Below are 25637 nucleotides of genomic sequence, written 5' to 3' on the forward strand. Positions count from 1 at the left end.
CTTTTTTTTTTTTAAAGAGAGAGGATATGTTTGGGATAGCTTTTCTCTGCCTGTCATAAAAAAATATATAGATCCTCTATTTCAGTGATTCTCAGAAGATGGCTAGGCCCCACTTCACGTCTATCAGATAGAGTCTAGGATAGAGATAGGGTAAAACAGGTATAAGAGCTCCAGGGAGATTCTGATGTAGACATCTAATTAAGAATTTTTAAGTTTACCTTATTTATTTTGATTGGGAAACAGATCTCCAAAGCTTGGGATTTCCCCAGGCTTGCACAGTGGCACGAGAAAGCAGACCCCTTCTAAAAGATGATGGGTTGGGATGAAGGCAGAGTCGGGATAGCATTTTTCTTACCTATCGGAGTAGCTTATAAGTGAAATGAGCTATAGTTTATTGGTAAGTGATTTTTCTCACATATTCCTAACTTTTAAAATTTAACTTTGAACCTGAATCTCATTTTTTTATTAAAAAAAAATCTAGTTCTCCATTTTGTTTCTGGCTTCATACTTGGAATATCCTAAGCTATAATATGTAATTTCTCCCTAGGTTTTCTAATTAGCCTAAAGAATAAAATACTTTTTTACCTTCTCTATAGCTTCTAAGGAGTTTCAATAATAGCAAATTTGATTACCTGTGATTTCTATTACCAATTGCCTGGTTTTTCTGGCGATAGTAGTTTCAGTAATAATTCAGCTTGCTTAAAGAGAGTGTCACTCCTTAGACTAGAATATCTTACAAGTTTTTAATCACAGATTTAAATTATAATTTTACTGCATTATGCCCTTCAGAATAACCATTTTCTTCTTGAGTCTCCAACAACCAATGAGTAACATTTGAGGCTATTTCTAAATTGTCACACTGTCTCTGCACTATTATTTATTAAAAAATGTTGATCTTACTGTGACACGGAAGACATCTCTTGCTGAAACAGCTGGAGTCAATACAGGAAGCTCTTCAGTCTTCAGAATTGCTCAAGTTAAAGCATTCAGTGGCTGTAAGAGTTTAAATTTCTGGAGTGTCACACTAGACACAATTGAATAAATAAAAAAGTTATATGTGATATAACTACTTAGAAAAAAAATTTTAATATAAATTTTGAATTTTAATTAACTGGTATGCAATGTATAAATTAGATTCTTCAGGAAACTTGGAGATACCTTTTGAGTGCCTATGAGAGAGAAAAAAAAAATCCCATGGTAAATACCTTACTTCTCTTGTGGGTATTCACTACTAATAATATGTTGTGCCTTTTTGTAGACTTTTGCTATGCACAGTAAATACTGGATGTGTCTGTTCATACTGCCCTGAAACCTTCGTTTTTCACTGAGCGGTATATTGTGTACATTCTTCTATGTCAGTGCACAGCTTTACACGATTCTGTGTAAAACCTGCAGGCTATCACACAGCCAGTATTTATAAAATTAAATTGATTTAAGCAATAGCTAGACAGAGTGATTTCAAAGAATGTCTTTGAATACATACGTTTGTGCACGTATGAGTAATGTAATACAGTCAGAATTGGAGTCTGAGTTACAGGCCAAATGTCCCTTCACAATGTTCTACCAAGTTATATTAAAGTACTAGAAAATGATTTCCCTAAAGAACTAAATTAGAGAAGTAGTATCTAAATGTACCCTATTAGGTATATGGAGATGTTACTGTACAGGTAATTTATCTTTTTAAGTGAAATGGTGTATGAATGAAGGCAGTTAGATAATGAGAATTAGCTTTCAATTGAAACAGAAAGTGCCTAATTTACATCCTGGCTTTGTTTAATGTTCTATGGTGAATTTGAAATTGCAGGTGTGGTTTCTCTGTTTTTTCTGCATTCAAGTAATCTTACCACAGAATCAAGATATTTTAAACACCCTAGTGGAAAAACCAGCTATTGAAACCTGTAAAAATGATTACATTCTCTCCAGAAACTATTTCTGTTAATAGGTCAGATTTATAGAGTCACTTTGCTAATTCATGAGCACTTGCTGCTAACCGAAGGGTCTGCAGTTCCAGCCACTCCAGGGGCGGAAGATGTGGCAGTGTGCCTCTGTAAAGAAATACAGCCTTCGAAACCCATGGGGCAGTTCTGCTCTGTCCTATAGGGTCCCTGTGAGTCAGAATTGACTTGATGGCAGTGGGTTTGGTTTCTGTTTTTTTGAGTATGTTGCCATTGCCCATTATAGAAATTAAGTGCTTTATTCACTAACTGCAGAAATATATTGCTCCTGTTGTTTCATCATATAACACCCCCATTGCCCCCACCCCCCCCAGAAAAAGTTAATAAAAACGTGTTTAGAGATATGAAGAACCAGAATCACTTTTACGTTTTATGACCTCCAGCCAATAGCACTACATACATACCAGTTAGGTTACAGAGAAATAAATGTAGTTCAGTGGAAAGAAAGTTTTTTTTTTTTGAAGGAAAAAAATTATTTAAAATTCTCATCATACTACTATACATGAATATAGCTTATAATCCTAAAATTGCAGAGATGGACATCCCCAAAATAATTTTTTAAAGTAAATTTTGGGAATGTCTGGTTGTCTCCTGTTGTCACCATCAGTTCTAGAATGAGAAGGTGAAAGCCTTCCTGTTGTGGCAGGAGAAATGGACGGAATGTAACAAGTGTAACGTGAGCACTCTTAGTAAGGCGTGAAGGCTGTTTCCTGTACTTTTCGTGGTATTACAGAGGATCATTTTATTTATTCTGGTCATTATAGGTTCTCCTGAAGTAAAATATGAAACTATTTCATTTTAATGGTGACAGTTAAAGTATTAACAATAAAATATGAAAGTAATATTTCTTGAATGGTACTCACTTGGACATAATTACTGAGTATCATAAAACAGAGTAGAGAATATTATCCTAAGGCATGAGAAGTTTTTTTTTTGTGTGTGTGACATATGTAGATATATTTATTTCTTAATTTTATGTGTAGATCAAAACTAATTTCAAAATTTTTTTGCCAATGCCACGTGAGAACAAAATAAGTAAGCAAACTTTGCTTCTTAAGTTTTAAAGCTTAAGAGATACTTCTGATATTAGAACTTTCATAACTTTATTCAATTCGTTTTAGTTAATGTCTGTGTAAAACAAATTCCCTAAAACTGAACTTTTGGCAAAAGACAAACTGAATCCAACTTGGAAAGTCTAGGTTCAGGTCCTGAGCATTTTGTCAGGGAGAAATAGTTGTGAATAACCGTTTTATTGCCGTTATTTAGAGAAAAGTAGCGTTCAAGAGCTAGTCAAATTCAGTTTGCCAGGCGCGCATCATTCCTTATCTGAAGGTTGGCGTTTACACCCGTGTGCTCTTAGCTTATTGAGAGATGTGTGGGTGTCTTTTGTGACATTTGAAAATATCACATACATGTGTTAGGTAGTCCTTTCTTTTTACAGTGCACATTGAAGGGCATATAATAAATGCTTCAGAAATGTTTGTTCAGTTATTTTTTTACTTCCATATTTGCTGATTACAAGTTAATTTTCCTTTCTCTTTAAATAATATGTTTATGTAAAACTTAAAGCTATTATATGAAAGCCATTGTTTTTTGAAGTTTTATTGAATTTCGTGCCTAATTGAATAGTTGCCTGTGGGGGAGGGAGGGTGGCAGGGAAGGAATACACCTGTTCTTACCATCATGATTTGGCTCACAGCAATGAGGCATTTAACTATTGAAGGTTAGTCCTTTAAAAGATTTTTAACTGTGCTTACCACAAATATAAATTTTACATGTAGATTAAAATATCATATGTGTAGATAAAATATAAATTTTATATTTGTTAGTGATCTTTTTCTTAAGTTAATCTAAATTTCAGCAGGAAAATAAAGTTTAAAACAAAATATCGGAGTTATATTTTTAGTTTTTAGCACTAGAGTTGTAGTCATTTCATGATACAAAAGTATTTTTTTCCTTTGCCACATCTTACAGGTTACTTTGTCACAGATATTTGACAGTGTGGTTGATTGCATCCAGTTTAAGTACCATTTCTAAGAGTAACACTGACAGAATATCGAAGTGTCCCAAAGATAGAGACTATGAAGTCATGATTTTTACGACTGTCTTTTTCTTTGCATTAGAAATTTTAATTAAAGGAATTATCATGGAAGAACAGGTATTAGAAGACTTTTCCCTTTCCTGATTGTTATCTCCACTCTGGGAATTTTCAAAAGATGTGAAGGATTTTTAGGGGGAAGTTGAGTTTTAACTGAATTGTGTAGCCAGTTACCTGTTTGCCGTGTCAGCATTGTGGTAATGCACATAAAAATGCCTAAAACTCTGAGACTAGAGAAGTCCCGGTGGTCATGGTCCCCAAACCTTCCGTTGGGCCAGGACAGGAACCATTCCCGAAGACAACTCATCAGACATGAAAGGGACTGGACAGTGGGTAGGAGAGAGATGCTGATGAAGAATGAGCTATTTGTATCAGGTGGACACTTGAGACTGTGTTGGCATCTCCTATCTGGAGGGGAGGTGGGAGGATAGAGAGAGTTGGAAGCTGGCAAAATTGTCATGAAAGGAGAGACTGGAAGGGCTGACTCATTAGGGGGAGAGCAAGTGGGAGTATGGAGTAAGGTGTATATAAACTTGTATGTGACAGTTTGACTTGATTTGTAAACGTTCACTTGAAGCTCAATAAAAGTTAATGAAAAAAAAAAAATGCCTAAAACTGTGGTGAGAAAATAGGAAGGGGATCGATATTAAGGCTTTTTTGTTTTCTTTCAGCATTGGTTTACTGAACTGCCACCTGTGTTAACATTTGAATTGTCAAGATTTGAATTTAATCAGGCACTGGGAAGACCAGAGAAAATCCACAACAAATTAGAATTTCCCCAAGTTTTATATCTGGACAGGTATGGTTTGGCATACCATTATGACTTCGTTTTAAAACAATTTAGTAACAAGATGAAGAATTACTGTGTTTAAATGAAAATATTGCTTAATTTTCTTAGAGTTAACATCCACTTTTTGCATAACATATCTAATACCATTTTTCGAGGGCAATAGAGTTCTCTTTGTATTAGAAAAGTATAGTTACTGGGGAAGATGTTGTAAGGAAATTAAAAAACAAGATTATTTCAACAGTCTTTCAATTTCTTTTAGAATTAATAATTATAGTATTTTGTATTGTTAGTCTAACATTTTGTTGTAAAACTTTGAATGAAATGGTGTCTAGACTTAATGTTGTATCTCCTTCCAGGATTTTTAGAAATGCTAATGATTGCTGTTTTTCTTTTTCTGGATAGATACATGCACAGAAACAGAGAAATAACAAGAATTAAGAGAGAAGAGATCAAGAGACTTAAAGATTACCTCACAGTATTACAGCAAAGACTAGAAAGGTATTTTAACTTTCATGAAATTATAAAATAACTATGAGAAATCACGTATTTAGTGACTATGTAAACCTTTACTTTTAAATTTGTCTTAAGTGATTTGCAATTCTAGGAGTTAATAATTCTTCATTGATCTTTTACTTGAATAAATTAGTTTTGACTTTCATTGGGCATTAAAAATAACCAGAGTTGGCTTTAGAAGATTATTTTAGCATTTAAAATTAAATAACAGGTAACGTTAACTGTTAACAGATAATGTTCATGGTGCTGAAAATACCATATTTTTACACAAATAGTGCGTGCCTTTTACGTTTGCCAGCCGTAACCCCGCAAGAGGTATTTTTGTAAGCACGCTGTGCTAATTTTTCTTGATAGCAACATGTGAAGAAAAATTGGCATAGCCGCACTTTAGAGGACACACATTATTTGCGTGAAAACTGAGTACATATAAAGTAAAGCTAATCTAATATTGAGATAATTTCTTGCATAAGACGAAATATCACTCTTGAAATTTCCATTAAAACAAATGGTGACTGAACTTTTCTCCTTAACACGTAATACACAACTCTCAAATACCTATCAGGGCCTTACAGAAGCTTTATAAAAGAGCCAAAGGGGACCAGATATAACATGATGGTTGGCAGGGTGTGGAGCCTGGAGAACACATCCCTCTGTAGGAGGTAGTAGCTACACCCAGCACCAGTGAAATGGTGCCAGGTGTGAATATGATCTCATTGTCACCTATAGCTTTTGATTGTTTCCAAGAAAAGCCAGTATCCAGATTGTCCAGTGTTCTTCAGGTCAGACTAAAGTCTAAAGATTCAAATTTGGCCTGAGGGATCCCTGTTTGCAATCTCCGATCTAGTCTGTGTTGCCTTATTTTGGTATTACTTTGAAGATCAATAGCCTAAAACTTTTTATACAAAAGCAGTCTGTCATCGTAAGTTCGCAGTTTTTATACTTAAAAGTTTTGGTAATCATGCTGAGAAATAATCAGAGCGAAAAGGTAGAGGTTGATAAAAGTTAGCATCTTGATCATAAGATCAGATGACAGATCTAAAAATAAAAACAGCCTCAGGAGAAAAGTACCATCAGTTTTTTCTTCCTATTGAGTTACAACTTAGAACAGCCTTTAAAAATAATAACAGTATATACACACATTCAGTCGTAATTAGCTTTGTTTTTCTTCCTTTGCTAAACATTGAATTTATTTGAAAGCAAAATCAATTTAGTTGTTGAGGAAGATTTGTTGAAGTATTTTATCATGTTTTATAACAATTGTTGAAAAACTAAATGTGCTGTATATACAAATAAAAACGTTCACACATTTTATGGTTAACAGATACTTAAGCTATGGTTCGGGTCCTAAACGATTCCCCTTGGTAGATGTTCTACAGTATGCATTGGAATTTGCCTCAAGTAAACCTGTTTGCACTTCTCCTGTTGATGATATTGACGCTAGTTCCCCACCTAGTGGTTCCATACCATCGCAGACATTACCAAGGTAAAAGTTTTTTTGATGCAAGAGACAGCTATGTTACGTGTATGACATGATAAGTAATAGATTGCCTTTAAAGAAGGCCTTATAATGCATGTTTTGATTTATTTTAATGATCTCTTAAAAAGATTCACTTAAATTGCATGCCTTCTGGGTTTTTATGTGTGGGTTGAAATTTTTATCATATTTTTTTCTGTTCAGAATTATAGTTTCATTATTTTTGGTATATAAGTTTCAACTTTTATTGAACCATGAAAATAATACTGTTAAATTAGAATTCGTTTCTGTAATTAAGGTAGTGTTAGCAAGGGCAGTCTTTATAATTTCAGTGTACATGAAATTTGGCTCTTTAAAAAAAAAAATCAAGCCATTTCTACTATAAAGCCATAATTTCAATCTTACAATAATATAAACCCATTGCCGTCAAGTTGATTCCGACTCATAGTGACCCTATAGGACGGAGTAGAACTGCCCATAGCATTTCCAAGGAGCACCTGGTAGATTTGAACTGCCACCCTTTTGGTTAGCAGCTATAGCACTTAACCACTAAGCCACCAGCATTTCCAACAATAATATAGTCCTTGTACATTTTCCTTTGTATATTAAGAATCTTAAAGGATATTAGATCAATACACATATTTCTTTTTAAAGATCTTTCCTTTTGAAATTATAACCTAATATAATGCCATGTATTTGGCACAACCTTGGTCTACAGCTTAAATTTAGAAAGTTTCATAATAAATATTCTATTTTTTAAAAAAATACAGCACAGCAGAACCACAGGGAGCTCCTTCTTCAGAAGTGCCAAGCACATCACCTGCAGCAGTTGCTGCCATTTCATCAAGATCAGTAATACACAAGCCATTCACACAGTCTCGGATACCTCCAGATTTGCCCATGCATCCAGCACCAAGGCACATAACAGAAGAAGAACTTTCTGTGCTAGAAGGCTGTTTACATCGCTGGAGGACAGAAATAGAAAATGACACCAGAGGTAAGAAGCTTTTCACAGTGTAGCTACTGTCACCTCAAATGGATATGTATAATATTGTTAAAATTGAGAAGAGAATTCACCTGTGGATTTCATATTTTAAGTATTTTAAAATCCCTTTTTCCCTCAAAAGTGTTTTATATAAGATAATCTAGTCTGGCTTCCGAATTTTATAGTCTTAATATCAGATTCAAAGGGGTTGAAAGATTTTCCAGGATTACTTAGCTGATTAATGACATAACAGGTGGTATGAGTTCTTGTTTAGTGCTCTAAATTTATAACAAACTCATATTTACAGGTACTCCATTGGTGAACTGCCTTATAGCATCAAAGTTTTAATGTATCAGTTATGTACTTCCCCTGTGACTGCACAATGAAGTTTATATAATTAAAAAAAAAATTCTTTAGGGTTAAGAATTAGAGGTGTGAATTTTAAGTTTTAACCTGCTTTTACAGAAATTTCCAAATATGATCTCTGAACCCAATGCCAGTCTTTAACAGAGCTTTCGTTGGCATGAAACAAAATAAGAAAAATAAAACAATGCTTTGTGAGGGGTGTGGGGTGTATGTGTGCACGTGCACGCACACGCACACATACCTGTGTTTTGATGTTAAGTTTCCTTGATCCTTTCTTGGAAGGAATGAACCTTTATTCTGAAATTATGTCTTCTTCCTGCTTTCTGTTGTTAATTTTTTAAAATAAACTGATATTAATATATTATGGTAGATTTTACTGTTATATTTTTCCTTGTCAAAATATAGTAGCCCATTCAATATTATCCTATCGATCTTTGAAAAAAGAAAAATGTAGGAACTACTGTTGTATACTACAAGGTTGAAATTGATTGAATGATGCAGATTGTTAGAGTTTAGATGAGCACCTTGACTTTTTCTAGACATTCAACATGTGAGTAAAGAGCAGTCCTAATTTAATAGGTTTAATAGGGTGTGATGGTGACTATTTAACAGTTTGTATTAGTAGCTGTAAGGATTTTCCTTAACATATTTCATATATAAGGGAATTTCTTATGTTTGAATTTATTTGAGAAACATTCATTAAGCACATGGTATTTACTGAACACTGTACTAGATACTGGATAATATTCTACTAGGTGTGGCAGATCCTGATTGTTTTTGTAGGATTACATTAGAAGGGTAGAAAATAGGAAGTTTTTTCTCTAAATTGGAAAATCACAGTTTTTTTTTTTTTTAAAAAGATACAGAACACAGTGTTTCTCCATTACAGTATTTTGGTATTTGTGAGGAAAGTTAAAAGTAATTTATTTAGTAAAAAAAAGTATCAAAGTTTGTGGCTGGTTTCTAAAAATAAGCACATTCACTTTAAAAATATCCCTCTATGTCCTTGAATTCCAGTGTAGAGAAGTAGTAGAATTACCAGTAGTCTATATTTTTTTTATGTCTGTTAATACCTGGTTGCTTTTGTAGAAGCATGTGGAAACTGTGAAATTATCTGCCTTGCAGGAAGAAGAGGTTGAGAACCACCAATATGTACATTATTTTTGTTTTGTTTTGTTTTTAATCAGATACTTTTAAAAGATAAGCTGAAGAATAAGAATTTATCATCTTTTTAAGGATTTCTAAATATGAAGACTCGCTTCCTCCATTACTGTCCTTGAATCAAATAACCGTTGCTCGGTATTAGGATATGGTTTTAATACTAAGCTGTCCCAGTTTTACAGTTTTCTCAATGTGATTTGCCATGTAGTAGGTAGTTATTAATTTTTTTTTTTCCTGCTTGCTTTTTTTTAAACCTTATTCTCAAATGTATGCCTTTGGGTATTCTGTTTAATATTTTACTATTTGAAATTTTAGATTATTCTATTCTTCTTGAAATTCCATTCCTTTGGATTTTTCTGTGAAAACGAGTAATAAAGGTGGTTTGAACCAAAATATGGCTTGAGGGAGGAAATAACTTGAAATATTTTTTAGAAACAACCGACAGAGGTGGGTCATTGACGAGAGGTGAAAGGGAGAAATCAGGGATAATTATGATTCCCGTGTTGATAGCATGAGAAAATAATAAATGAATACGCTTTGGAAAAAAAGCCAAGCTGGTAGACTAGCTGGTCCCTTCCTCAGGAGAGGAAGTAGAAATATGATTAGCTCACTTTTTGGCCATTTTCAGTTGGAGGAGCTTGAGGGACGTTCCTGTGATAAAGTTTTAGATATATAATACTGTGAAACAGGAGGGAAGGTTTTCCTTGGCATATTTGTTTTCTTTTTTTCATCTCTGCTAATATTAGCTACTAGCATTATTTTTTACACTATAGTGTTCCAAAGTATGGATATACTGTAATTAATTTCTGTATTGATACTCATTGCAAATAGTGTTGGGTTTCTAAGTACGTATTTATACACTTCTGTAAGTAGAATATATTTGTGTAATATTGTAGAATGGACAAAGTAGAATGCTGCATAATGGAATTCCCATAATTTTATTTCAATTGGTGACTATAGTGGATTTTTATTCATTTGTGTATACCATATTTTTATGCAAATAACGGCTTACCTTCTACATTTGTTCGCTGACTGTGCCCTCCCCAACGATGTGTTTTCATAAGTGTACAATGCTAATTTTTTTTTACAGCAACATACGTGGGGTGAAGAGGGTGCAGTTTGCAAAACAAATGTAGAAATTGTGCATCATTTGCATAAAAATACGGTATATACAGGGTATGTGGTGAAGTTATTTTGTTTCACTCTAAAGTTCTGTTTTATATCAATATATAAAGGAGGAGTCCAGCTTTAATTTTCATTGAAACCTTTATAGATTTGAACAAATTTCATTTTTATTGGCTTCATACATTTTCCATGTGAATGATATTTTATTTTATATTTTAATTATGCATTTGTACATTATCTTTCATTAAGGATAACTATACTTTATACAGATTCTAAATAGTAGTTTTTTAGGAACAGTTTTAGGAAATTTTCCTTACTCTCACATGTTATTAGGGAAATCTGGAATTCCTGCTTTAAGTCTCGGTGGAAACATACTCGATTTTAATTATTAGTGACACATTATATGCTTAGATTTGCAGGAAAGCATATCCAGAATCCATCGAACGATTGACCTAATGTACTCTGACAAGTCTATGATCCAGGTAAGTGAAATTTCTCCCTTACATATTTGGCTATAAAATTGCCAATCTTAAAGTTTCCAATTGATATTTTCCCCATTCAATTGTGTTCTCATACTCTACTTACTGCCTACATTTCTGTTTATTATTTTACAATAAGATGTATTCAATTTTTTTGGAAAGGCTTAATATTAAAAAAAAAATTCCTTTGGGAGAAAAATAGATGACTGTTTAAGGACACTAAGAAGACAATGGGAGAAGAGTTACTTTGTAACTTTATATACATTACATAAGTTATTTTGTTAAACACAGCCGTCATATTATACTTGTGAAGATTTAGACAAATCATGTGCTATTTTTAATACTGGTCATCGTAAGTTCTTTATTGGGTTAATAAGTAACCTAAATAGGTAAACAAATACTATATTCACAACAAATAAGTCTTCAAATTTTTGAAAATCATTCTCTTATCTATACTTCTACCTCCTTTATGTATCTTTAGCTTACTTAACATCCCTCTTTTTTATTATTTGTATTTCATAGATTTTTTTTTTGTATTCCGACCAGTTTTCTGTTGTTAGAAAATAAGTTGTTCTCGTAATATCCTCCAGATGATTAGTTTGTGGCTACATGAGATGTGCTGTAATGGACGACGTAATTGCACTTTAACTCTTCTTTTTTCACATTTAGGTTCCTTATCGCTTACATGCGGTTTTAGTTCATGAAGGCCAAGCGAATGCAGGGCATTACTGGGCATACATTTTTGATCATCATGAAAACAGGTGGATGAAGTACAATGACATCACTGTGACAAAATCGTCATGGGAAGAGCTAGTCAGGGACTCTTTTGGTGGTTATAGAAATGCCAGTGCATACTGTTTAATGTACATAAATGATAAGGCACAATTCTTAATACAAGGTAAGAGTATGAAATTTATAGGTTGCGTATATGTTTTTAAATAAGTAACCCTTTTATGTAACTCTGGTCTGTGGTGCGAATGCGTAAGAAATTCACTCAGAGTGAGGGATATGAGGAGGAAGTGCTTGCTGTTGGGTTCTGGCACGTGAGAATGCTGAAATTGAGAGGTAGTGTGATCAGGGCTGAGAATTGGAATGTATTTTGTATTCAGCATTAACTACTAAATGTACATTTGACCTTATCTTTCCTTGCTAAAAAACCTTTAATAACTACATCCACTTATTAACTCATATTTAAACTTTTTAGCCTCTGTTTTCTGCCTTCTGACCATCTGCAGATTCATATACCACTGTTCTGCATATTGAACTTTATGTACTGCGCTGATACTTGATCCTCTTACTGTATTCTCCTTACACCATGCTGTTCTGCACATTTATATCTATGTGTTCTTATGTTATTTTTTTTTTCTTTTTTTACCGATAATGTTATTTCGTTCTTCCTTTGCCTAATTCCTGCTCATCTGTCAAGACTCAGTTGAGGTGTTGGCTCCTCTGCAAAGTTTTTCTTGATCTGCAGAAAGTATCCCATTTTGTGCTCTCACAGCATACCCCTGTCCGGCATTTATTGTTTTGTGCTGGAATTCAGTGTTGACTTGTCTTTCCTACTTCACTCTGATCTGCTCAAAGCCAGGGACCATGACATACCATGCCTTCAGATTTTTGTTTCTGATATTTTAATATGGGTGCTCCATCTAGGAAACAAGGCTTGTTGAAACTGATACAGTTAACTTTCCTTTTGTATTTAATCATTCAGTGAAACTAGGTAGGCGGTCCATTTATGACTGAAAAGTAAAGCTATTTGCATGCATGTTTTTTTTATGTATGGTAGAGGTTGAGTAACTTAAATATTATTCACATATGTTCTGAAAAAATCTTGCTACATAGTAGTTTTCATGAGTAAATATTTTTTTCTATACTTAACTCAGATAAAGAATTTTAGTTTTATTTCAAGAGTTTGAGTTATTCTAATTTTTTGAGGAGTTCCACTTCATGAGTAAGTAGGCATCCCTTTTATAATAGCAAAAAGTAGTAGTATTACAATGTTTGAGTAGCAAAAATTTTGGCTTTATATCTTATATCATTTCTACTCTTCAGATTTAAAAATAATGCTTAGAAAATTACTTATGAGGGATTATAGTTATTTGCATCATTGCTTTTCTGGGCATTTGAGTTTTCTTTAAAGTTGTAAGTACAACTGATTTGTTAAAGGGTAATAATTTATAGTTTAAATCTCTTTGAAATGCGTTCTGTTTTGAGCTTTGCATTTTTCCTTTAATTCTTGATTTTATATTGGTTTTTAAAATATGATTTGCAGAGGAATGTAACAAAGAAACTGGGCAGGCCATTGTTGGAATAGAAACATTACCACCGGATTTAAGGGATTTTGTTGAGGAAGACAACCAAAGATTTGAAAAGGAATTAGAAGAATGGGATGCACAACTTGCCCAGAAAGCTTTGCAGGAAAAGCTTTTAGCATCTCAAAAACTGAGGGAGCCAGAGTCTTCTGTAACAACAGGTTAGTCAGTCCATTTTTATTAAGTTGTATTTTTTTATTAAGTTGTATTTTGTTATCAGTAGTGCTATATTTAGTGTTGGTGTTTTGTTATTATTATATGATCATTGAAAGATATGCTCATTGAAAAAAAATATCAGCTATCATAAGTATGAAAAAGCAGTAAAAATTATCTGAAATTCCATCACTCAGAGAAACCATAAATAACAGTTTAGTTAACCCCTTTGCCAGAAAGCACTTTCTGTATATGCACCTTTATCAAGGTAAATTAGATGATTCTGTTGATGGTTTCCTCCACCCGTCCTGCCTACTTTGGGGCTTGGCTTGGCAGGAAACAGGAAAAGCTGTGAGATTAGCAGGCAACTCAAACCAATTCACTAAAGCTGTCAAGGCAGTGAACTTCACTAAGTTCAGATTTGGTATATCCCTGAATACTTTGTGCAACATTGAAATACCACCATTAACAAAATATACTTTATTTGATTTTTTCAAAATTTTTAAAGTTAAAAACAAAACTAACCAAAACTATGTATTTTATATATTCCAACTAAAAAAGTGTATAGAAATGTAAAACAGGAGATACATTTATAAAAATATTTTAAAATTATTACCTGATGAAATCAATAAAATATTCAAAGTAAACAGTATATGAAAATGAACAAAATGTGTTCAGCAGAATTGAAACTAAAATGTTTTTGATCTTTTTTTAAAAAAAAAAAAGATTAATTTCATTGTCACTAAATTGAGAATATATTTTAGGGTGATATATTTCCTGCTGCAGAAAAAGTACTATTTCTTTAGTCTAGTTGGAGAAATGAAATGAGATAAATTAAACTCATTTTCCTCAAACTCATTACTCTCTCTTTTTTTTAGTAACTACCCCTCTTCATTTTGTCCGTTTTTCTTAAGTCTCTCCTACTTTACACTTAAGCCTTCTACTGCTAACTCACAGTAATACATATTCTCCATTGATATTCCTATATGATAAGGATTAGCCAACATTACCCAAACTTTTAATTTTGTTGTCTTTTCCTGGTCAATATTTTCCACCATATACTTTCCATACTGTTTGTAATTAAAAAAAAAAAAAAAAATTTAGTGGTAGGTTTTAGGTATACATTTTTATTTCTTAGTATTTAAAATTAACTTGAAGAGATTACAGATATACTTCTGAGAGAAGCCAGAGTACCTAAGAGATAAAGAGAATGAATGTTCAATTCACATGTAACTATTATGACAATTGCCCATTCTGGGTTTAAGAAAGCAGTAGTAATACTCTCTCAGTAGGAAACCATGTATCCTTTATTGAATTTATGAAAATATGTATTTTGTTTGAGTTAGTAGAAACTGAATGGATTAAGTCTATACATTTGGGAAGCAAGATTGTTATTTAAAAGTGATTTCTATTACTGTACTATCTTTCTTATATTAAGAAATCCATCCTCTGTTGCAGGGGCATTTAACGTAGCACAACTGAATAAGGGAACTGGGTACTGTTCACGGAACACTTATCATTAGTGGAGAAATTTTATGTCAACGCCCATATGATCCTCTTCCCATTTCTTTTCCGAGTTTTCAAAATAAGTGACTTGTCTAATTTGGTATAATACTTCTCAGCATCTCAAAGAGAACCTGTATTTAAATCTCCTAAGTGCATGCTAGGCTGATGAGTGAAAAGTAGAAACAGTATAAGGAGATCTTGGTCTTAAAATCCATCAGAGTGATTTACCTTCCTTCCCTGCGAATCTTCTCAAAAAATCTGTACTGCAAGAACCATTAAAATCCAATTTCTTCTGAGTAGTATTATGAAGAATATTAATTTATATAATATTTATCAAATTAGTATTTGTCATTCTTCTGCTGAAATGTGATCAAGAAATCCGTGTGCATCTATTCTGTAGTACCATTCATAGTCTTACTGAAAGTAAAATAAATACTACGTGGTAGAAGACTATTGTTTGGTCTATCTTTTGCTAACTCCCTAACCTACTTTTGCAAGGGAAAACTTACCTGAATACTTTTGTTTTGATTTCTAATAATAGTCCCTTACTAAGGAGCAGCATGTAAGAATTAACCCAGGAGAGGTTTTCTGAGTGCAAGCAGTACACACCATCTATGGTCAGCTAAGAGTTAAATCAGGAACTCTGGAGGAAGGGTCTAGAATATGCATTCTTAAAAAAAAAAAAAAAATTCTTAAAAAGATTTAGATAATTCTGAGGTATACACCTAGTTAGCAAGATGGCTCTAGGGTATGTTTATAAAACAGAGACATTATCCTGATGAGAGAAGCGCTCTGCTTGAGTTACTATTTTATTTGTGTTACTCTCATCTTGTGTCAAAAGTATTTGAGACCCTTACAACATACCTAGCATACTCCAGTTTTCTTTTTTAATTAAGAAACCAAAACAAAGGAGCAAAAAAAAAAGTAGAAAAAATAAGGAAAATGTGGTTAATATTGGAATGAAATGTATCCCATAAGATTTGTTAAATTTCCCCAGAAGTGACATGCAGATTTGGCTCTGAGACTTCTTTACAAACACCATTTACAAGTAAAATATGCTGATGTCCCAGAAAAATACAACTGGTTCCTGAGACTACAACCTGGTAGAATGCATAGTATCCTCAAGTGTTCTTAAGTTCCTTAAAAGCAGGGACTGGGGTGGTAGTCTTATTTATATCTCCAGCACCTCATATAATAAATGACATATCATGTCCCATGAATGTTTTCTGAATCGAATTCAATCCCTAGGAGATTCCAAAGAGTTTCCTAGAGACAACCCACGGTGTAACAGAATATCAAGATTTCAAAAGTATAGCCAAGATAATTCTGTAGTAGGGAAGTGAGGGAAAATCGTGTGATGCAGGTGTAGCACTCTCTTCTGGATAAATTTTAGGTTCAACTCAGGTGGTGCAGTGGTTAAGCATTCAGCTGCTAACCAAAAGGTTGGCAGTTCGAATCCACTAGCTGCTCTTTGGAAACACCATGGGGCAGTTCTACTCTGTCCCATAGGTTTGCCATGAGTCAGAATCAACTTGATGGCAACGGGTTTTTTATTTGTTCTGGTTCCTAAGCCCCTCCCTACCATTCCCCTGAGATTCTCTTTGGAGCAGGGTGGGGCCCAGGAATATGAACTTTTAAAAGTTCCACTGGGTGTTCTGTGTAGTCAGCTTAGCATGGTTCCTTCCATAGGCTGCCTTTTAAAGGTGATATTGAAGAACATAACCAGGGAATACACCTAAGTAGAAACACTCGCCGTCACCACCACCACAGCTCCACTGCTTCTACAGGAAGGTGGACCGAAGGAGCAGGCTCATCGTGCCCTCAAAATTTGGGGTTTTCTGTGACATCCAAACAAGTGAATGAAACCGCTACATTATTAACATATGACATGGCTAGAAAATCCCTTAAGTGAGATATAGCCATTCAAAAACTCAAATGAAGCACTCATAGAAAAAATAAATGATTTGGAGCCCTGGTGACACAGTGGTCAAGAACTCGGCTGCTGAACAAGAAAAGATCAGTAGTTCGAATCCACCAGTGCTCTTTAGAAGCCCTATGGGGCAGTTCTTCTCTGTCTTGTAGGGTTGCTATGAGTTGGAATCAACTTACAGCAGCTGAAAGTTTGGTTTCTGTTTAGGTGCAGGAGTATTATATACCTCATAGAGAACTAACTGGTCATTCACAGTGAAATGAGTTTATTCAGAAATTTATAGCCGTAAGTAGGGAACCAGGGAACACTATCAGGATAGATTCACACGTGTTACAGAGGTAATCACCAGCTGTATTCTAAGTAGTAGCCTGAACGATATATACCAACTGAAGAATTAGTATATAAACTGTCAGTTAGGACATAAAATAAACAGCGTGGTCTCTTTTATTGAGTTTGTACCATTTACCCAGGCCAGCAGTGATGAGCTTTTTATGGGTTATAGGATGAGTAAAAATCATTGTGGTATTTCCATGATAAAAGCTGTTGTTTTTAATAAAGAAATGGAAATTGCCTAAATGTACAGTAGAGTATTAGTTATATGAGTCATCCATACAGAATACATTATAATAGAAGCAGTAAAAATTATGCTGACATAAAAATGTTTGCTATAAGTTATAAAACTGTATATTCAGAATAATTCCCTCTTCATTTAAAAACAGTATATGTATATAGATGATGTCTAGAAATATATAACATCAAATATATTAATAGCACTTATCTCTCGGTAGTGGGTAACGGTTTATTTCCTCATTTTGCTTATTTGTTTGTTCTAGAAAACATGTTTTTACTCTTTTGGTTTAACAAAATGAAGCCAAATCCACTCTTCTTTTTATGCAGGTCCTCTATTATAATCCGACCCCCTCGTAATTCTTCCAACATTACTTTTCCTTTTAGTACCCAGAGTTTCATCTAAACCAGATTACTCCCTATTTCTCTTACATTTAGACAACTTTCCTATCCTTATGGCGTTGCTCATGAAGTATCCTTCACTTCAAAAATGTCGTCTTAACATCAGTGGTCTTGAAATTTTACCCATTCTTCAGACCTTTCTCATACCCCAAAGTCTTGATAAATCCCTCTCATATAACCCCTACAGCAACTATTATCCTTTTCCTCTGAATCCCAAACTATTCTCACTACCAAATGTATCATATCATCATATCCCTCTTTCTGTCATTACAGTGCTTTTGCATATGCTATTCTTTCTGCCTGGAGCCTTCTCCTTTCTCATCTTCAAGATGATCCTTTCTACAAATCCTTCAAGGTGCAGCTCAGTTGACATTTCTTCTAGAAAGTCTTTCTTAACATGCACCATCATCCCACGTGTGTGTATTGGGTCCACAGTGCTTATCTAGATCCTTGTGCATAACTCTATTACTGCATTTAGCACACTGTGTTGCAATTAAGTGTATACGTACATGGTTTTTCTGAAAGTTTTTTAAAACAAGTATGTTGTGTCTTTGTTTCCCCCTACATGTTAATACCTGGCCTAGTACTGACAGTGGCGCAGGCTTGATAAACAGGTTGTGAATGCGGTTTGGGTTTTTTGATTCCTGTTTGTCAGGGTTTCAGATCCTTGTAGGTTCACCTACTGTGATTACAGCACCACTCATGTAAGGTCCCTGGGAGATAATCCACAGGGGAAACTCTAGAGGAAATGGTTCTGTGTGACATTAGGGCAAAATCATTCTGCCCTACTCATGAGGTTGTTGGACTCAAATTCCTGTGTGAAAAAAATCTCGACCCTGGTGTCCTAAGGTGGATTGGACTATGTTGACCAGCTAAAAAAAAATTTTTTTTTTTTCCTCATAAGTGCTTATTTTACATAAGATTCTGCAGGTTTCAGTGCTGTAGAGCAATGCCAGACCAAATAGATTTCTTTGATGCTTAATCATGGTAGGCTTACATCCTCATAACAATTTTGACATTTTATCTGTTATGGGGAGAAGAAACATAGAATAGAAAAAGCTAAGAAAAGCTTTATCAATAAGAGGTTTTGTTCTGTTCACCCCTAAAGCAACTGGCTTAAGCCATCTATCACAGAGCCTTCCAGAAATGGAACTCTCCTAAGCTGGAGGTAGCCCAAGGTTTTCTTCATCTGTCATAAAGAACTGAAAGAACATTGCAGTTCAGAGTCAGGAAGTACAGGAATGAAAACATTTATCTTCTTTTAACTTCTTGCCTTGTCACGCATATTATAAACTTTTCCACTTCTAGTTTTCCTTATCATAGAAAATTTTACCTCCACCAACCTAGTTACTCATGCCAGAAACCTAGAGTCATTCTTTATATCTAGTCTCTAAGCTTCAAGCACAAAATATATGTTGAATCAAGTCATTGCTTTCTACCTCTGTTGCTTTCTCTCTTGCCTGTACTGTTCTAGTACCTTCACTGACCTATAGTTTCAGTCTCCTCTCTAATCCATTCTTCAAAATATACCCAAAAATGATTTAAAAAAAAAAATTGCCATGTTGGCATCATATTTAAAGTCTTTATTTACTTTGTGTTATACTCAAAACTCTTTCATGACTTAAAGGCCCCTAATGATTTTGCCCCTACCTGTACATCTCTTGCCATCCTCTCTGCTTGTACTGTATGTAGTCCAATACACTGGGCTTCTTTTGGATCCAACCTATGCTTGCTGCATGGGTTCTTCATTCTTCCATCTGGCAAACCGAGCCCATCCATCGCTCAGCTTAAAAGCCCTTTATCCCATATCCTACAACCTAAATTCACTACCATCCAGTTTTATTCCTAGAATGTGCTATTGTAATATTGTCATAATTCATAATAATGTGTGTGATTCTTTGTTTAATGAATTCCCTGTAATTGACTATAAGCTTCATGGGGACAGTGACTGGCTCTTTTGTTCACAACTGAATTCCCAGTGCCTAGCCTAGTGCCTGTCACATAGATGGGTTAATTAAAATTTGTTGGGTAAATGAATGATCATGTATGTACTTTGAAATTATAATTTTTTGAAATAATTCACGTTGAGAAAATTTTTTAAATTAATATAATATTAGATAGGAATAAGAGGATTTACTTTGTGTTATACTCAAAACTCTTTCATGACTTAAAGGCCCCTAATGATTTTGCCCCTACCTGTACATCTCTTGCCATCCTCTGAGCACAGACCCACTTAGTCAATCCGAGTAGCAACACAGAACATTTTAGGGTACTTTCTTATTCCCCATATCCTTTCATTAAATTAGTTATTAGTTCATTTGTTCCATTACGTTATTATATGCCTATTGTATGCTAGGTATTTAATTATGCTAGGTGTTGAAGAATCAGCAATACAGAAGAGGGATAGCGTCCCTAGTCTTGAGATTCTTACGTTCTAGTAGGGGATGTAGCCTTTAAACAAATACAACAGTAAGTCATAGTTGTGGTAAGCACTGTTAAAAAGAAGGTATAAGTTACTCTGGGAGTGATTTTGCCCCACCAGGGGACATTTGGTAATGTCCGGAGATGTGTTTACTTGTCACTCCTTGGTGGAGAGTTGGTGGTACTACTTTCATCTTGTGGGTAGATGCTGGAGTACACTGGACAGCCGTCCACACCAAAGAATTATTCAGTCCAAAATGTTGATAGTGCTGAGATGGAGAAACCCCACCCTAAAAGGTTATCACTGGGAGACCTAGCCTCTTCTGGAGTAATCAAATACTTACATAGGGAAATGGCATTTAAGCAAAAATGACAAGTGGAAGTTACTAGATGGGGAGAGTGAGAGAGTAGGTCAACATACAGGCACAGGAAAGAGTATATGGAAGAATCTGAAGGACATACCCTTCCTTTGGTGTATTAGTAAACACCCCCCCTAAAAAAAAAAAAAATTCTTTATGCATGTTCCCCTTTGACCAAAGGATGAAGGGCACAAGATGATGGTGAAGAGATAGGCAGAGGTCCACTTATGTAAAACCTTATAGGTTGTGAAAGGATTTTGAAGTTGTCTGTAAAGCACACTTCATTCAGAGTACGTTGTTGGCTATAAGGGTTCTGAGTTCAGGAGGTGAGTAACAGTTGGAGATATATATTTCAAAGTTATCTTCACATGGATGGCATTTGAAGTCTTGAATTTGTAATGGTACCAGTTTGTGAAATTGTTTTTGTTTTTCCTCTGCCAATACTCAGCTTACCAGGAGCAGTTTCAGAAAACACAGAAGGTTGGGCTCATTCAGGGTTAGGGCTTTTTCAGGTGTGCTGTCTGTGGAAACTCAGACCAGGATTGCATACAAACCAAAAACTTTTTCTTTTGGTGAATTGCTAATGATTTTCCGAAATTAGATTTTGGTACTTACCATGTCAGAATAATTTATTGTGAATTCCTTAACTTAAATTACAGTGAATGCTTCAGAAATTATTTGTGTTTTCTTTGTGTTTTTTTTTTTTTGGTGAATTCTTGGGGGGAAGTTCATTATGTTGAAGGATATTATACTTTAAATAGAACAGTAAAATTGGTTGTTATGTAAATTCAGAATTATTAGAAATAAGTAATGTAGATTCATCTTAGTGTAGACTCTCTGTGATTTATATTAGATACACAATTGATTCTTTTCTCATGAAGCACAAGCGGGAGAACCAGAATACCTAGAGCAGCCATCAAGAAGTGATTTCTCAAAGCACTTGAAAGAAGAAACTATTCGAATAATTACCAAGGCATCACATGAGCATGAAGATAAAAGCCCTGAAACAGTTTTGCAGTCGGTAAGAACTTTTCTTTTAGCTCTCTGAACATAGCCCTGTTGGCAGCATTTCCTAGGAACGTGATGGTGAGTGACCTGTCTGGGAGTCAGGAGACACAGCGTCAAGTGATAGCCCTACTGTAGGTGAGCAGTGACCGGGGCACCCACCTAATCCCAAGGCTGTCACTTCCGAAGCTGTAGATACAAAGATGCTTTTCGTATAGGTTTCTGTCTGCCTGTTAGAGAATTATGAACAATCATAATCATAGACTAAATTGGCCATTTGATTTTGAACTTTTAATAGAGCAGCATAAAATTTAGCAGTAGTTCTGCTCTCCCCTAGCACTCTCTCCACCTGGAGCCTTATTACATTAGAAGAGTTGGGAATTTAAGGTGTTATTTTTATTGCTCCGTAAAGTGTGGTTAACAATGAAATCATTAATGCCCTAGGTTGGAGTATTATTAGCAGGAGCGACGTGATCTTAAAAAATTGTTTATGCATATTTCAGTGGGATAGAAAAATTCTTATCTTATTATATTCTAATTCTCAGGTATATGTTTTTATATCAGTAAGTTGAACACATTGGTCTTATACTACATTATTATCATATGATAGACTGAAAGGTGTTATTTGAAGAATTTAGAACTACAAAACCTTTCAGTCGCTATGATTATATTTTGTTTTTGTAGTAAGCGTGAGCACCTCTAATGCTGGTTTCCTGATAGCTGATTTTAGTATTTGAACATTCCCCTCCTAGAGAACTAGAAGGAACAGTGCTTGACAAAATTTTACAGTGCAGAATTTTCTGCTAAGGAAGTAAATTTAACCTGCTAATTCCAATGAGGTCTTTAACAAATAGGACTTGATCAACCAAAATTTTCAATAGAATATTTTGTTAATTACACTAAATAATCAGAAATTACTTTTTTATTTCATTTCCTGTTTGGAAATTTTTGAAAATATTTTAATATATCATCTTACCAAAAAAAAACCTTTTAATATATTAATGTAATTAGATTTTCTTCTTGAAGATTCCAAACATTGTATAAAAATAATGCCTCAGAGGCTCTAAATGAGCTTTGATGAACATCTGCTAGCTGTAAAGTATTTAATGAAACATGCTTTAATGAACCTGGGATGCGTGTTTCTTGGGGGATGGTGGAACAGGAAAAACTCTGGGCGGGAGAAGGAGCCAAGGGGTAGGTGCAAGAGAGACATTTTTGCCTGATACAAAAAATTATTTTGCCAGGGCCTTTGCTAATTAAGATTTTTGCTAGAACCTACATTATGGCTAGTGAGAATCATCCATTTAGCTCGAATTAGAAAAACAAAAGCTTTACATATTATAAAATCATTTTTTTAGTTGACTATTCATTTGTTATTTAAATTCCCAGAAATTAGCGCTTAAGTTTTGATTATGTACTTACTTACTTAACATCAGTATCGTCTTGTAAACTAACAGCCTACTGCCTCACTTTCACGTGAAAAGAGGATGACACGGAGAGAATATGATACTTTTTTTTTTCCCCATTTACTTGTCTTTTTGAGTAGTGCCCACAGTTGATCCTATTGTCTGTATAAATCCTGCAGCATGTCTAAGGATGTGTCAGCGGCCATCTGGAAAGGCCTGTGGTTCTTGGTCTCATGGCCAGTTGCTTAAAAAAAGAAAGAAACCATTGCTGTTGGTTCGATTCTGACTCATAGCAACCCTATAGGACAGAATAGAACTGTACCATAGGGTTTCCAAGGCTATAAATCTTTGTGGAAGCAGACTGCCACACCTTTCTCCCATGGAGTAACTGGTGGGTTTGAACCACCAACCTCTCAGTTAGCAGCGGGATACTTAACCACTGCGTCACCAGGGTTCCCGATCATTTGCTTAGAATCATGGTAATCACTCCTTGTTTGGGTTTTCTCATTTAATTCTATAGATCAGAAGCTTAACTGCATAGGCTAAAAAAGTCTTAAGACTTTGAATTAGATAGTCCTGGGTTTTTTAATATTTGTTTACTACTTACTAGCTATGCAACTTTGAATAAGTTGCTTAATTTCTCTAAACCTCACTTTTCTTTTCCACAAAATAGAAGTGATTGTAGGATTAATTAAGGTTATTCATTTGAAAATACCTGACATGTATAGGCACTAAGTAGCTGTCTCCATGGCACACAACAACGTAGCTGTTAGGTCCTCTGTGTTACTTAAACCTAGCCATCTTGCAAATGTAACAATACATTATTAAGTTCCAACTTCAGTGTAAGAAGAGCTCCTGGGAAAGCTTAGAATCACAAAAACCATAGAGAGATATTCTCAAAATATTTATGCAGCTTGAGCTTTAGAAGAATGCCTTCAATTTTAAATGGAATTCTTTAGAAAATTTGAGAAGTACAGAAAAGTAGACTTCAAGAAAGAATCATACATATTCCCACTACCAGAGTTAATCATATGTTGATATGTTGGTACTCTTGATTTTATAGACAGGTTTGGGATTTATTTTACATAGTTGACCTACTACTGCATATACAGTTTTATATCTTACCTTTTCTGTTTTTACTCTTCTAGCCTTGTAATCATTTCTCTATGTCACAAAGTTTTGTCAAAAAAAAAAAAAAAAACACATTTAATGGCTGAGTACTATTCCATTGAGTGATTCAGTTCTTGTTTACTTACCCATTCCCCTACTGCATATTTGTTTCTATTTTTACATTATTATAAACAGTCTGCTTGAAATAAAACTTTTCCGATTTCGTATTATTTCTTTAAGATAGATTCCCCCACAGTTGTTACAAGATTAAAAACTGTGGTCATTTTAAAGTTCTGTAGCCAAGGCGGTTGTAGTCATGCAGCTTTCTAACAAATCTTTTATGAGACCATCTTTTTATTTATTTTTCACTCGGGCTCTTAAGCAAGCCCTTAAGCACTGTGCCACCAGCGCTCCTGGATAGGTAATGAATTTCTGGTATTTAGCGAAAATATTTTATTTAACACCTTTTAAGTTTAGCCTTTTTGGAGGTGTTTGCATAGGGCCCAATTATAATAGAAAAAAATAAACACACATTTATTTTATCTCAGCGAACCCAAAAAACGTCACACTGAAATCCTTTGTGAAAAAACGTAGTGGCTTTGGATTACCTGAACTTAATGAATGATACCTGAGAATTATTCTGTGGCTGAAGCTTTTTTCTCCCACACTTTTCACCATGTAATTGATCAGCGTTGTGCTGCTGAAACTCTTCTGCAGTAAGTGGGGAGGCTTACAAAACATTGATGTTTCCTAAGTGCGGTTTTGTTTTTCAAAAGGAATATATTGTTTTATAAGGATCAGTATTCTAAGTCATAAATTTCCAAGTTGCTACTTGCCATAATTGCCTTAACTTTATGTTTTCTGTTTTAAGATAATTTCAGGTAATTAATAAAAATCTTTTAATTATTCTTCTAACTTCTTAACAGAGGAATTTATTGTAACACCTTTCAAGTTTAACCTTTTTTGAAGTGTTTACTGGGATTGATTTGCTGGTGAGGAATTCTTCACCCAAAAGTCCAGACAAATTTTTCCGTTTACCTGTTTATATTTCACTCTCTTGAACAGAAACCTGGTGGAAGTATTCCTCATTCATATGCTGGAAAGATTAAAAATCTGTAACTAAATATCATGGGCCAAATGTTTAGCTATAAGATAGGTGTGATAGTCATATGTGAGCTAGAATTATTCAAATACAGCAACTTAAAGTAGCATAATAAAATAGTATAATATTGGTAATACCTGCCATTTATGGAACAACTTTAACGTACCCGGTGTTGGGTTAGCTGGATATTCTCTCTCATGATCACAACAACTCTGCAGGTTGGTCATTTCCTTTTGAAAAGTTGAGGATCCGGGTAAAGTAAGAAAATCTTTTCTAACATTCTTAAGGTTAAAAATAACATTCATTTTAAAAGGGAAAAATTCCCGTCTTGGCCATTAGTTATGTTCTGTTGTTTAGTTATTGCCTGTGCACCTCTGGAAAACCAGAAAATGTTCACGTGCTGAAATTTACTCTAAAA

At 34.4% G+C, this 25637-nt stretch overlaps 1 protein-coding gene across 10 annotated transcripts in view; it reads left to right on the top strand.

Annotated features, from left to right (window-relative positions):
- USP25 (ubiquitin specific peptidase 25) overlaps window positions 1–25637 on the top strand; it is a 172321-nt gene that overhangs the window by 114965 nt on the left and 31719 nt on the right. For all 10 annotated transcript variants that reach the window (XM_064273110.1, XM_064273112.1, XM_064273111.1 and 7 more), the window contains 8 exons: window positions 4725–4852; window positions 5246–5341; window positions 6678–6839; window positions 7601–7827; window positions 10879–10949; window positions 11616–11844; window positions 13219–13419; window positions 21478–21617. In XM_064273110.1, the coding sequence (XP_064129180.1) occupies window positions 4725–4852; window positions 5246–5341; window positions 6678–6839; window positions 7601–7827; window positions 10879–10949; window positions 11616–11844; window positions 13219–13419; window positions 21478–21617 (1254 nt within the window). The remainder of the gene's footprint in view (window positions 1–4724; window positions 4853–5245; window positions 5342–6677; window positions 6840–7600; window positions 7828–10878; window positions 10950–11615; window positions 11845–13218; window positions 13420–21477; window positions 21618–25637) is intronic.

This window comes from Loxodonta africana, chromosome 20 (assembly GCF_030014295.1).
Source record: "Loxodonta africana isolate mLoxAfr1 chromosome 20, mLoxAfr1.hap2, whole genome shotgun sequence".
Classification (NCBI taxonomy): Eukaryota; Metazoa; Chordata; class Mammalia; order Proboscidea; family Elephantidae; genus Loxodonta; species Loxodonta africana.